The sequence below is a fragment of the Phalacrocorax aristotelis genome, chromosome 2, assembly GCF_949628215.1.
Source record: "Phalacrocorax aristotelis chromosome 2, bGulAri2.1, whole genome shotgun sequence".
NCBI lineage: Eukaryota > Metazoa > Chordata > Aves > Suliformes > Phalacrocoracidae > Phalacrocorax > Phalacrocorax aristotelis.
In genome coordinates, this window is record NC_134277.1 from 136,678,236 (window position 1) to 136,692,745 (window position 14,510).

Here is a 14,510-nt window from a genome sequence, read left to right on the forward strand (position 1 = left end):
CAGGAAGGTGGCACAAAGCTGTGATCCTCTGCTAGGAGATTCTCTGCAGAGGGCGACTGAGGGCTCCACCTTCACTGTCTCACAGATTTTAATAGCAAATGTGCAGAGCTTTCAAATGAAACATCCATATGTATTTTAGATTTCAGCTTTGGAAATTCATGCTTGGATCTGAGGGATAAATGAGATTATTGTTGGCACATGTAAGTATTGTAGAGCAGCTAGATGCATTAAATATCTCTCCTTTCCAGTAATTATGTCTACAGATTTCCCAAAGAAACCCTAAAACTCTGTCAAACTTGATGCAGGCTGTGTTTCAGCTGGCATGTCCCACAGCACCACTACAGATGTCTCCTCCAGTAGGTATAACTGACAGTGAGAGTGTTTCTAAGCTTGAAGAACAAGATCAGTTCTCACAGTGCTTTTGAACCCATTGCTGACAGAGGTGCCTGTAAGGAAGTCTTTCCCACAAGGGAGCGTGCCAGGAAGTAGATGTGTTCACCTGGAATTAAATAGAAGACCCTTTTTCCCTCCCTTACATGTCTCAGAAATAAAATGATCAATATTTGGTAATCACATTATAGCAAATAATATGAAAAATACTTTAAATACTTTCAATTAATACTCCACTGAGGACCTGAAAATACATCCAGCTGTAATCCCTTCACCCCACCCTTCCTAATCCCTGAATCACCTCATTCCTCCTGATTTTAGTTTTAAAAATTTTCATAACATTTGAGGAAAGGATATTTAAATACTGATTTTCTACTTGGAAGGTAAAAAGACTATAGTCTCCTTTGAAAATACTGTATGAACGGTGTCTAACACAGCTTTCTCTCTCTGTAGTGTCGCAGGGACTGCATTATTCCCAATGTTGTTTTGCCCTTTAGTCCAAATAACATAATTTTCTCGTGTTTCCCATCTGCGGCACAATGGCCAATAGCCAATCACAACGTTTTTTGTTGAAATGACAAGGATATGCTCTAATTGCCTCTTTAACAAAGACCTTGATTACATCTAAATTCCAGGATTTCTGAAGGCAATTTTTACCTGGCACCAGCCTCTTTGTTTCTGACTGATTACCCCTTCAGCACTGCTAACCTTTCACTCCTTTGTATCCCAGATATGAACAGAACGTCTTTAATCCAAAATGAAGATTAGCGAAGGTAACATAGTCTTAAATGACACAGTTGAGTAATTTCTATACAGCACAGTGTTTATCAGCATAGCAAGTTGTTTCTCTTTGAAAAAAATGTGATAAATTGTGAGGGCTTCTTCTGAAGCGCAATTGGGGTTGGTAACACAGCCTAATCGTCCTCCCCAGGTCTTTGCCATTTCTGGAACTGCTCAGCCATATGTTTGCTGTCTGGTGAAACTGTCCCTATTGGTGACAAGGTTCCTGTGCAACTGAAATAGCAGCAAAGGCCATGTACTGACCCCCTGGATGGGTGTGAATTCACTTTGCAAGAATACAGTCGCCCCCAAAATGAATTTACCAAAAACAGCCAGGAAAAGTTTAAAGTTAGAACCTAATATATCAGTAGGGACAAAGATTCTCTTGCAGGAGAGTCAGTGGCTTTGCCTTTCCTTTCTGCTCCACTCCACATGGCAAAAACTAGGGCGTGGAGTACAGTGTCCCAGGTTTAGCTATATATGACCAGGAGATGCTTTCTATCACAAATTGCCAAATTCTGCCCAGTCCAAGGCAACAGCCATGGTACCTGAAGTCCAGATGCAGCTTTTATTTGATTTTGGTGCTCCCTGTGGGAGCACTGGGGCTGAAGAGGGCTTTTGTCACGCCAGCTTGCTTCTCCAGCCCCAGGAGACATCAGGCAGGGCAGAAGCAGGCAATGCTAGCACATCTGTAGCAATTGGAGGATGAATATCCCATGCAGGTGTTTCCCACTGCCTCAGGAGATGTGGTCAAAACGAGGTGTGACAGAGCCTTACGGCACTTGCAGAAAGAGTGACTGACAGGAGAAGAGTGTGACTGTGGCCCTTTAAAATCAGCCAGGTTTTCATTACCTGAGGTGGGCACTAGATCAAGCTGATTACTTTAAATAATGTTGTTTATATGCCAGCATCAGGCTACTGATATTTCTTGATTAAGTGCATACACAAGCCAGGGAAATGGCAAATGCACTTGTTTGTCCATGTGAAAGCACAGTTCAAGACACAGGCATTATACCTCAGCCTGGATGTTCATTCCATAAGTATTTTGCCCATGTAAAAGGCTTAGTAAAGAAGAAAAACGAATTTACAGTAAGACATAAAGAAGACCTTGAGTCTCCGCAATTCATACTCCCCTGAAACTGTCCTGGAAACCCCGAGAATTTCTTTATGGACACCAGTATCACAAAGCGCTCCATTTCTGTGTTGATTTGCACCACCTGCCTTATTGTTTTTGCCTTCAATACTATCAGTTCTGTTGCACTTTTCCTGTTTTGGAAAATCTCCAGCTCTCATGACATTTTTGAGTGACCTTTGTATAGGGTGAAAGTGCCAAATCCTAGGCCTCTAACAGCATATCTGCATTTAGTTAGGAATTAAAAAACCCAGAGTAACCATTATTTTATTCCTAAGTCTCTGGGGGAAAAAAATGCAATTAAAAGTTCCATATGGATAAGAGGAGAGAGATGAGTGATGTCACAGAAAAGGAGAAGATAGTAAATAAATAAATGAGGACTAGGTGAGCAGTCTTTTGTTTTTAATTTTGTTACAGTTTCCAGATCTGGAAAACCCACAGTTTGTACCAAAGTGAATGCTTATTTCTTTTTCTCAAGGAAATAAAAAGCTGAAGACGTATTTTTTAATGAGATTAAAATTTTCCATTTAACCTCAGAGAAGCATTTACAGGTTGCAGCAGGAAAAGCAAAGGAAATAGAGAGCTTGTTTGCAGCAGCAACTACTCCTTTGCCTGTGGCTCAGGGGTGGGAGACAAGCTCTGCTTCGGCCCTCCGAGAGCCAGGCCGGGCTGGGCAGCTCTGGCAGCTTCACTGGGACCGTGTTGCACTGCAAGGGGAGATGTTGAAGCAGCTACAGTGAAAATATCCAGGTTCATAAGTCAGTTTTAGGCCATCGCAGTTTCTGAGGTGTAAGAAATGTGTTCTCAGCTCTCTGTAGAGTCTAGGAGAAGAAATTGGAAGCTCACATGCAACAACAGTTCACTCCGTATGACTATTCTTATGGAAGCTTGGTGGATGGTCTTCACTTAAATTATGTGATTGCAATCTACAAAAGATGATACAAGGGGTATCATGCTGCCTCCATTCTTTGCTACAGTCACCGAGGTCTTGGAGTCACACAGACTTGTACACTCACGGAGGTGGGTTTTAATGGTAAGGCTAAAGATGGGGAATTTGTCCGTCCGTCTAGGTTAGAGACCAGAATAAACTGGTCCATAAATCAGCCTTTTCTCACAGCTCATATTTTCTAAGTTCATCCTGTTTGCCTTGTGGTAGCTGTCTCCAGTTAGTCTGTGCCTACATAAAAGTGTGTTCAAAGCTGAACCCAGTCTCTAACTTTTCCAGTGATGGGAAGAGAAGAAAGGTGGCGTTTACGTTTTGCATTTGCATAGAATATCTGTCTCTTAACTATCTGCTTGGGCACACCAATTTACATTCTGACATTCATGATCTTTCCCAGCCTCAAGAATTCCAGTTCTTGACTGTAAAACCAGTAGGTAAAGGTTCACATTGGCACCGCAGCTCCTAACAAGACAAAATAAACACATGTGCCTCTCACAGTTGTCTCAACCCCACAGAGAAGGCAGGGAGAGCCCTGCATGATGGCATGGAGGCAATGACAAGGGATGAAATACTTCATGTGATTAGCATGAATGCTGTGGTATTATTGAAAACCAATCAATGCAGGCAAAAATTAATAAGTTGCTACTGTGCTTTTTGATTAAATAGATTTCCAGAAGTCTAGGTTTGGTTCATCTGCTTTCTCCTTAGTTAAAAGCATAGAGTAAGTGCAGGAGGAGGAATGAACAGCTTTGCTGCTCACCCAGGCTTGGTAGCAAACTGTGCAACGAAATCTCCTTTTTGTGCTTCACATTAAGCACATGGTTAAAAGCTGTGCTAGAAATAGAGTGGATTGCTCAGCACTTTCCAGAATGAAGCCCTCTAGCCTTAAGATTTCTGCAGTTCATTCACACCTGCTCCACACTTCATTTCACAGTTCAAGAGATGTTTGACAAAAAAAACATGAAATACATTCTCATTATTTTTTTCCTCCTGTAGCTGTTCTCTTCCAAATAAATGCCAGGATATGAAAAGTGGTACTGAAAGAAGTATAAACATTTTGGGATGAGACTGAAACAAAGATGTGGTAAAACTATACAGCTGAAACAATAAATCGTACTGAAAGTCAAAAATTCTGGTGGTAAAGATTATTTTCCCTATAGGAACTATTAGGCGATAAAATCTTCTACAGGAAAAGCATTCTGAATCCATAAGGTGAGAATTTTTACACATATCAAGGAAGCAGTGTGAACCCACTCCTAGAGGCAGATCAGTTGTGTTTCACCATTTTACTCAGAAATAGTCTGACCGTTTATACAGGCAGCGACAACAGAGAAGATGGCACCTTCCAAGAAAGAAAATATAAATAATTCAAGAGGATGCAACCATTCAATTTTATGTGTTGACAAGCTTTTATTGGCTCACCACAATATTTTGGATTAGTTACACTATGGCTCTGAAATATCAAATTATAGTGTAGTCATTTTCCCAGTAAAAGAAAATAAGAAAATAAAGAAGTACAGTGCATGAGGCTTTGGTCACTGAACTAAGCCGAGTTTTAAGAGCCAGTCCCAGTCCGGTGCAAAGAGGGAATTTCTTCACACTCTTTCATAGACTCTAGTGCAGACAACTCCTTTCATGGCACATTCCTAAGGCACAAAGGAAAAGATTAACATAAACCTGTCGTTGGCAGCAGGTGTGTCTGCTGCAGTAACCACCAAAGTCAGTGAAAATCCAGATGTCATATTTTACATCTTCACATAATTTTTAGAGCAAACAGCAAAGCTATTTTGTATTGCAATAGGATGGGGTTTCTATTTTAATGACTTCGGACTTAATCAAATGGCATATAATGACAAATAATTTGCAAAGCTAGGCTAGCTTCCAGAAACAAATTTACCTTCTTTGGTATTATTGCTGGCTTGACAGAAATATCAGTACTATCTAGTTTATTTACCATGGCCCGCAAACACTTTCAATTTGACACAGATTTTTTAATTTGTGGAAGCAGAAGTGGCCCGGGTGGTTTAATGGTCAGGTTTCTAGCCTAAAAATCTTTGCACTTATAAGTCACAAAATATTTCTTCTGACCCTTTTGCCCCGGCAGCCTTCAGTGGTTCCTGGTGACTCAGCCTTGGGGTGCGTGTGACAGAGGTGACAGGACATTAAAAAAGACCTCATCAGTCTGCAGAAGATGAGGCCTCTTCCCCAGACCTGTTCTAGGCAAGGGGCAGACGGCAGGACACCGATGGAAGAGGGACCCTACCTCTCTGTGTTTCAAGGATTGCTTAATAATTAGAAAAAATTTACACAGAAATGCAGCCATGATGAGATGTGAAAGCAAATCAGCCTTCCAAATGTACGAGAGCTTAAAAAGAAGGCAGTCAGAACAAGCCAGCATGTAAAGGAGCAATGCTGCTGATTTCAAACAAGTTGCCCAAATTAGTTTGGCTCCACTCTTTAGAAACTTCAATGAACAACATACTTTCCTTCATTCAAAAGTGAAATCTTAATTTTAGTAGTGACCCTTACAACTAGGGTCCCTAAAATGTGTTATCACCCTGGCTTGGCCAACCCATGGCTTTCACATGGCAGGTTGAAGGGGGTACGGGGGAAAGCCACCGTTCCCCCATCCCTGGGAAAGACACGGTTCTCACACCGCGGCGAGCGTTTCAGAGGACCTGCCGGTCCCTGCTGCAGGTCACCACGCAGGCACAGAGGTGCTGGCTTTCATGCAAGAAAACTGCTTAGTGCACTTGGCATGCTCATGCAGGAAAAGCAAACAGAAGTGTGTGAATTGATGGCCTTTGATGAAAATAGATGTCTGAAAAGGTTTAAAATTAGTTTTCTAAGGTGGACAGGCTTTATTCTAAAGATAGGAAAAAGGAAAGAGCCAGTCCTGGGACAGCAGTCCCCAACTTGCAAAGTTTTATTTGCATTTCACCAGTTTCTACTATTTGAAAACCTCATTTCTTTTAAGAATAATAATCTTAAGAGCAATAAGTGTGCTGTCAATTTATGGCAGCTTTGCCAATATAGTCACTTTAAAGACAATTTGCTGTATGTAACAATATTTATTTCCTTCCAGCTTGTCTCCTAAGCTTCGTTCCCTTTTCTCCCTCTTGACTTTTCTCATAAGCCAGACAGAAAGTGAAAATTGACAGTCTATTTAGACAGAAACAAACTGAAGTTATCCTTTTGACCTTTATCAGCATACAAGGAGCGTGAACTTACCACCACCATTTTCCCATCAACTAGTCTTCTCTTTATTGTGGTCTCCTTGCCATTCCACTTCTGCACTTGCACCAATGCTCCTTTCTCCAAGGTTATGACACTCTGCAAAGGCCAAGAGGAGAGTTTCGAACTGCAGTCCTAGCTTTGCAGATTAGAGTAGCAATTCACTTTATGTTGGGCAAGATCTGCATTCTTGGCTAATGAAATGCTTAGTAACACTAGTTTCAGCATCATAATATTTCTTCCTTCAGTGCTTTCTTTGAATAGTTTGGAAAACTCATAGTGCACTAAGGGGGTAGGAAAAACTCCTCCTGGTGCTTTTCTAGGATGCCAGGACCCCTCAGAGATCATCAGCCCTCTTACCTTGACCTTCCGGTCATCTGCTGTTGTTTCATCAAACTGCTGGCCCAGTTTGAAAGAGATCATTGTATTTTTGAAGGTGCTTTCAGTTCTGATGGTTACTATGTCCCCTTTCATACTGATGATCACATCAGGCTTTGCCAGGCCACCTAGTTTCCGGGTAGCTAAGCCCACTCCTAGAAATCAGAAACAAAACTACCATTATATTCTAGCAAGTGATAAACTCCGTGTCCTTTCATAAATCTTCAGTGGAAGAATAAAGAACAGTTTCTTCTTGAATACTTTAATGCCTGATTCAGATGAGACACTATTTCTTCAAGTGTGGAGGCACTGTGTTCAGCGACTGAGGCAGCCCCAGTTGATAGAGTGCACCTTCAGCAAGAAATGATGATACAGATGATTATACGCTTGTGCACATTTAGCTAAGAAGAAACATCGATGGTTACAAATCTATATGAATTTCTGTACAGATAGAAAGAGTAGAAAAATTCAGAGGAAAGGTCTCTCTCTCATAAACTCTTGCAAAAATCTTTTTTTAAAAAAATTCTTGACAAATCTGAGAATCTGTACTTTTGTTAACCAGCGTCATGGAAGAAACTGGATACTGAACTGCCATTATGCTGGTGCTTGTCTGTTAAAACATACCGGAGACTGGGCAATTCCTCCATTGCTACTAACATCCCTTAAAGATGCTTACATCTAAGCCTCAGTGAAAAATACAGGTATGAAATATAAAAAAACCTTGAAGTATAAGAGTGAAGAGCTGCACAGAGCTTCAGGGAAAATCCCATGTCAAAAGCCTTTTATATTGCCGAGTGGTTTTCAGGCCAGTTCATTGTCTACAATTTGTGAGGTCTGGGGCAAGTTAGAATGAAGGCCACTGATGATGTATTGCTCTTTTGTAAAAGCAGAAAGGAGATAGCCATAGTTACTGCCTTTGTTAATGCTATGCTATACTCAGATGAAAAGATCTGTATAAAAACTGTAAATGTAACACTATTTGCAGTAATTATTCTGTACTAAATAATTCTGTTCAGATCTTCAGAAAAATATCTGTAGCTGGACTTTCATCCCACATTTCTCTGGTTAATTAATTAACTGCAATTCTTTCGTTATTCAGTTTAACATCTCAAATAAAGGGAAAGAGTGTCTCATTGAATCATTTATATAGCAAAAGCAATGCTGTAGCTGACTGTCTGTGCACTTGCTATATAGGAATGAAGCCAGCATTAAAATGAAAAACAATGCCTAATTTATTACATTCCTGGCATTCTTCAGTAACAGATAGATTCATTCATAGGATTTTGACCTCTGGAACCAAAGTGTCATGAGACATCAGCTCCATTATATATTGTAAATTACCACAAGTCATGAGTTTAATGGCACAATCAAGAGAAACAAAAAAATGCTGCATCTCCATAGATTCATCTCATTACAGAAAAACAAATTAGATCAGGTCAGTTCAGTTAGAGAGAAGTAAATTTATGATAGTAATTCTGCATCTACCTTTCTGTTTTTCCATTTTAGGTGCTAAAGGAAAGAAATTAAATTATGCTAGAAAAGTAATTAAAATGATTTTGTGGCCAGGAAGAAGGCATCATCCATAAGCAAAGCACAAGATGAAGAGAAGACATCCCAAAGAAAATTTATGAGAAAAAAAAAAAAAAAAAGAACAATTCTCACCCAATTCTTTCATATAGTCATCAAAATTTTCACTGGAGACGAGCTTCCAGGTTCCCACAAATCGGTTGCACATTGTATAAGCTTTGCGAGGCAGTGGTCCTGCAGAGAGAGGCAGTGGCCACAGCAGCTCTTGGTGGGAGTCAGAAAGATTGTGTGCCTGACTGAGACCTCGCTGGCCTCCTTTTAAGGATGCCCAGTCCCTGTAGCGGTCAGGACGGGCCAATAGGAAAGGCAGTGCCAGGGTAAGACAATGTGCACCTTGTCCAAGGCAGCCGTGTCAGTACCAAGGCTCCGGGTGACGCCTGCCTCAGCTTCCTCCACTGAATAGATCAGGACACCGAGGGGTGCATGGAGATGGGGATGTGAGGTTACCACTGCATCCGCAGAGCAGTCAGGGGACACTGCAGTGTGGTCTCAGCAACACAGAGCCGCCAAGCACAAGAGCACTGCATCCATATGAAACCCAGCTCTGACTGTTCTCCCAATGCCATTCTCCTGCTATCACCATATAGAATAGAATAGAATAGAATAGAATAGAATAGAATAGAATAGAATAGAATAGAATAGAATAGAATAGAATAGAATAGAATAGAATATTTCCATTCAGTGGAAGGGAGCTACAACAATCATCTAGTCCAACTGCCTGACTAGTTCAGGGCTGACCAAGTTAAAGCATGTTATTAAGGGCATTGTCCAAACCCTCTTAAACACTGACAGGCTTGTGGTATCAACCACCTCTCTAAGAAGCCTGTTCCAGTGTTTGACCACCCTCTCAGTAAAGAAATGCTTCCTAATGTCCAGTCTAAGCCTTCCCTGGCGCAGCTTTGAACCTTCCAACTTGTCCTATCACTGGATAGCAGGAAGAAGAGATCAGCACCTCCCTCTCCACTTCCCTTCCTCAGGAAGCTGTAGAGAGCATTACCACCATTGTCACCGCTGTGGCAGTCAGGTAAATCAAAGTTGTGGATTTTGGGGAGGAGCTGTCAAGAAGTTGCTGTACATAGTGGCGATTGTTTGGTTTTTTGTGGTTTTTTTTGGTTTGGGTTTTTGTTTGTTTTTTTACTTTCAAGATCTGTCCTGGAAAGGGTCTGTGTGTTTTATCATTTAAAGGCAGAACAGAATTATACTGTTCTGTTTTCTCCCTTCGCATCAGAGCAACGACCCCAAGCTGTGGGTTCTTCCCTGCATGTACCCCAGGCAGCACCACAAAGAGAAGCAGTGGCCAAACTTCACTGCCTCCCTTCTTCTACAACAGGGTATGTTCAGAAGATCCGGGCATCAGTGGAGGTCAGTTCTTGTGCTCGGCAGGTGGATGGCATGAACGGAGGCTGAGCCACTAAAGGGCTTATTCTCAGTTCACTTGGTGAGAGGTGAGCAGTTTTACTGGGTTGGGAGGAGAGTAAGTACTGCTCTTTTTTACCTTTCTGCACCTTGATAGTTGGTCTGTCATAGAGCTAAGGGCAGATTTAAGCTGGCGCAGTCATATAAGGCGTTGCATCCAAATGCGTCCTACTGTTGTCAGATTTTTTCAAGTTTCCCTGCTCCCATTAAAAGACTCCACAACCTCCCTGGGTTCATGTCTCCCTTGTACTGGGGAGCCCGTAACTGGACCCAGCATTCCAGGTGTGGCCTCGCCAGTGCTGAGTAGAGGGGAAGGATTTTTTTTGTCAACCTGTGACACTCTTCCTAATGCAGCCCAGCACATCACTTGCCTTCTTTGCCTCAAAGGCACATTGCTGGCTCATATACAGCTTGGTGTCCACCAGGACCCCCAGGGCCTCTTTTGCAAAGCTGAGTTTGAACGTTTGAAAAGTTCAAGTTTGAACATTCAAAAACTTTTTTAAAAATGTACATTTAGAACTATTGTCTTGTGGTCAGTAAAAACCAGACACAATGAACAAATCCATAAACTGTATGTATATTTGACAGGTAGGAATTTAAAGCATTGTAATTCAAGACACCTCAAACTATCTGAAACTGTTTAGGGTTAGACCACATCAGCTGCAATTCTGTCCTTCCCGTTCCTAAACCATGTTCCTGGAGGAAATTATTACTTGCTGCATGAAAGGATTAGACGGCTTCTTTCTTACTTGTATGAACAATAGTTGCCTTTTTGCTTTTTAGCATGATTAAGCTTTCTGCCTTATGACCACTTCTAGGGACTTCTTAGATGTACATTGTAAGGATGGAGGGACACTGGGATTATAGGTTGTGGGACCAAATTTCTTGTGTTTAGGGTAGAAAGAGTGAGATGGAGTTTATGCTGGGCCAAGGAGGGTGAGGTTTGGGTCTTGTCTTGAAAGCTGCCATATGCAAGAAGGGGAACATGCTTAAACAGGAAAACAATACAGCCTGAACAGAGAAAATATTGTAGTCTTTGGATTATACTGTGGTTGTGGGGAAATAACAAGGTGTTAAGTCACAAACGTTTGTTGTATATGCAAAATTTTTTATCACATCAGTCATAACATCAGCAAGGGTAAGTTGAGCAGAACTTCCCATTACTGCCCAGGTCTAATCACAGTGCAGTGTAGGGAAGGAAAGTCTAGAGAGATTGAAAATGAAAAGAAAGTAAAGAAGCACTCTTTCTCCCCCCCAGTAGGAAACAGATTCTATATCTGTAATATGTAAATAAATGTCAGTCTTTGAAGGTGTTGTTCACACAAAGCTCATCTAAAGCAGAGATGCATTATATCACATTTTGTGTAAAGAATAGCTAGCTCTTTTATCCAATCTCTGGAAATGAGAGAGCTCCTCCTAAATGAAACTATCCATTATTTCTCAAGGAATGATACAAAAATATTCTACCGTTGCTCCTCAGGCATTCTTTGTTCTTTCATTTAATTGTCTTATCCATATAAAGGCACTTTAACCAAGGCTGGTGCCTTTGGGAAATAAAAGATGATTGGGACGTTGTAAAATCAGGGCCAAAGAAATTCAAGAAGAGCAAATTAGTCAGAATAGAACAGCTATACTGCAGTACCAGTAACCTTAAGAACAAAAGTGACAGAGAATTATTTATACAGACAAAACCCCAGTCTTAAGCAGTCTCGAACAATGTTGACATTGCTACCATCTATCTCTTTGTTACTAAGAAAAATCAGCACTTTCATTTAAAGGTCTTACAGTCTAGAAAGAAGAAGAGCAGGGAATTACATCTCAGTAGAAATAATATCTGTGGAAACAAATTTTTTCTTCAAGTTAAGGCAAAAAGAAATGTCAAGGATTGTGAGTACATGTGATAAGAGGGAGCTTTGATTCTCTTTTTCTGCTTATGGTTGGAGTAAAACAGAATTTGAAATCAATACACAGAGATAGTGAAGCAGCCCTAGAGGTAAAAGTAAAAACTGATAAATATAGAGAGCTAAAAATTTAAAGAGCCTATTTAAAGAAATGTGGAAAGTAAATTCATGTCAATTTCTTTAAAGGAAATATGATCTGGGAAAATTCAGTGCAAAAAAAAAAAAAAAGTCTAAAATAAATTCCTAAGAGACTAATGAAGAAAACAGAAATAAAAGTGGAGAATAGAGGCCAAATGCCTCCCTTGCTGTGAGGACACCAAGGATGTTTTAACACTGACTCTATGGAGCCAAGGGATTGACCCTGAACACGAGGCCAGCAGTCTGCCTCTTTCCAATAGCTGCATTGGAGGGGAAAATAGCCTTTTGTCTCCTTAGCTGGGGCACGCCACAAGCCCACACCAACACTACTGGGGCTGAGGGAACGGGTGGTAGCTTGGGGCGGACTGCAGAGCTGGGTGCACACCGGGCTTGACTGGCTAGGACGCAAAAGCACTCTGAGTTCCTTTCAGTGGGAACAAAGAGTTAAAAGAAAGACAGAAAAATAACAGAAAGGTCAAAGCTCAGAATAAACCTTGCTTCATCTTTCTCCTGAGCTGCTAAAAATCTGTGGGCATGAGTCCCCCTTCCCTCTTGTCATCCAAGAAACCTGTAAAGGAGCAGTGAGTGAATAAGCTAACAGGCAAAGGCTTCCTCCACTCAGCGTTCAAGGCTGCCTGCTGCCCACGGGGCTTGTAGGGATTTGGGGAGATCGTCCTTTTTTCAGAGATGAATGCTATGGGATGGTTTCTGATTTTTGGAGAATAGTTCAGCACTACAGAAAAGAGAGGGGGACCTGTATTGCTCTGCAGCCAAGGACAAGGCACTGATCTGCCTTTATTCTTCAGAAATGTGTGCTGTCATGTCCTTCCAGGTCTGAGACCACACACCTTTTTTTGCCAGAGAGGAATTATCTGAATTTATTGAAGAAGTCTCTAGGCTTCTGCTTTTTTTAGAGAATAAATTTTGGCCTTCTTCAGAGAATAAATTTCAGACATGTTCATATTCTAAGAAAAGCATCATTAATACTTCATTATGTTGCTGGCCCTGTTAAAGTTTATAGACAAAATGTCACTTCATTGAAATTTTCAAAAGTTGAAGTTTTAAGTAGCTTGATTAATTCACAGAGTCTGAATTCATTCACCAGTTACTAAAATAAATGGTGATGCTTTCAGAAGCTTTCAGACCTGCCTCTGAAAAACTGGGCTGTGAGTGTTACAATTGTAACTGTAGGCTTTATTAAGAATGCAAGATTTCTGGAAAATGAAGGCTGCTATATGAGTATTGGAATGTCAGAAATTTAACCTCCAAAATATAGCATTTCCATATCTGTGGACAATGGGAAATATTTAACTATGGGCTGATCTTTAATGTCTATATATAGCTTATTTAAATCAATGTTGCTGTTTCTTATGATCATCTCCCCCATGTAGGTTTTCTGCCACTAAACTCTAGTTTTATCCTCGCTTTTGTAAATAATACTAGTTTTTGTTAAGTGCTAAGTAGATTTAGTATTGTATATATGGGGCAGTCTGAAGCATACTTCCTTCTCCTATGCAACCACTGTTTTTTAAGCTGATGAGATTTCACAACCAATATAATCAAGGTAAAAACAGGGAAGCTGTTTCTTCATGGCTTTTTTTTCTGCAGAATTTACTCATAGTCTTTTGGAACTGCTCTTAAAAGGCACTTTAGATCATCCAGAGTGTAGAAGTCCTTCTTTCTCTTTTCCCCTCTCCAGCTCTATTAATAGTGCAGAAACTTGGGAACAGTCTGAGTCATGCAGAGGAAAGTTCAAGTGTATGAGGTCTCTGCTGCTGACAGTAGGGACTCAACACTGTTGCCTCTGACAGCTGACCTCAGGAATGTCAGGAATATGTGGAATTTGGTTCACAGGTCTTAATTGCAAAGCTTGAGATATGCTCGTTTCTCCATACTGTGGTTACTGCACACTTTTTCAGACTCTTCTTGTCCAGGTTTTCCCTACACTTCCCATTTTTAAGGTCCTCAGTTTGAGTCCTTCCCAGGTGCAGAAATCAGGACTTCTGTGGACATGAAACTTTCTAACAGGAGGCCAGCCCTAAGGGCAGTATAAGGAGGTAGTCTGAGAATAAAAAGAGCTGAGAAACAGAGTGTCCAAAGGCCTTTGCATCTATAAAGGCTCATATTCCCAAGGCTGATCTAACCTAATGAGCTAGTAGGAAATGCGTATAGGAAATAAAGGAGGTGGTACTACTAGCAAACTTTTACAGGCATTTTTGCCAGGAGGAGACGCCTGGTTCCCTGTTCATGTTGGAAGCCAAATCTGGACATCCACAGTAATCACACTCCTCCCTGCCCCAGGAACAAGGCTCTTTGCTCAAAGTCAAGAAAAGCAGCCCCATTATACCCGTTGCTGTGCACAGACTCCTTGCAGTGGGTAGCCCACATGCAGTGCTCACTGGAGGACGTTTTTGTGTCCAGGTCTGCATCTATCCCTGCCACACAGCAAATGCCACTCACTGGATCACCTCCGATCCTCTTTCTGCAGTGAGATGGGTCACAGTTACCGAGTGTGGTACTAGCTCTCATGCTATACTTTCCCACACAGCATCCCTCCCCATGGTGCATCCTCCCCAAACCCCTTTCTGACAAACTCCAGCACAAGCACAGG

The 14,510-nt window shown here is 41.2% G+C and overlaps 1 protein-coding gene across 1 annotated transcript; it reads right to left on the reverse strand.

The window, feature by feature from the left end:
* Positions 1 to 4,630: 4,630 nt before the first annotated feature.
* On the reverse strand, positions 4,631 to 8,765 carry LOC142053964 (myelin P2 protein). The gene is made up of 4 exons (XM_075086178.1): positions 8,520 to 8,765; positions 6,840 to 7,012; positions 6,477 to 6,578; positions 4,631 to 4,891 (listed from the first exon to the last, which is right to left on the reverse strand). The coding sequence occupies exons 1-4, from the start codon at positions 8,590 to 8,592 to the stop codon at positions 4,841 to 4,843; spliced, it is 399 nt and encodes a 132-aa protein (XP_074942279.1). The 5' UTR covers positions 8,593 to 8,765; the 3' UTR covers positions 4,631 to 4,840.
* Between the last annotated feature and the right edge of the window lie 5,745 nt (positions 8,766 to 14,510).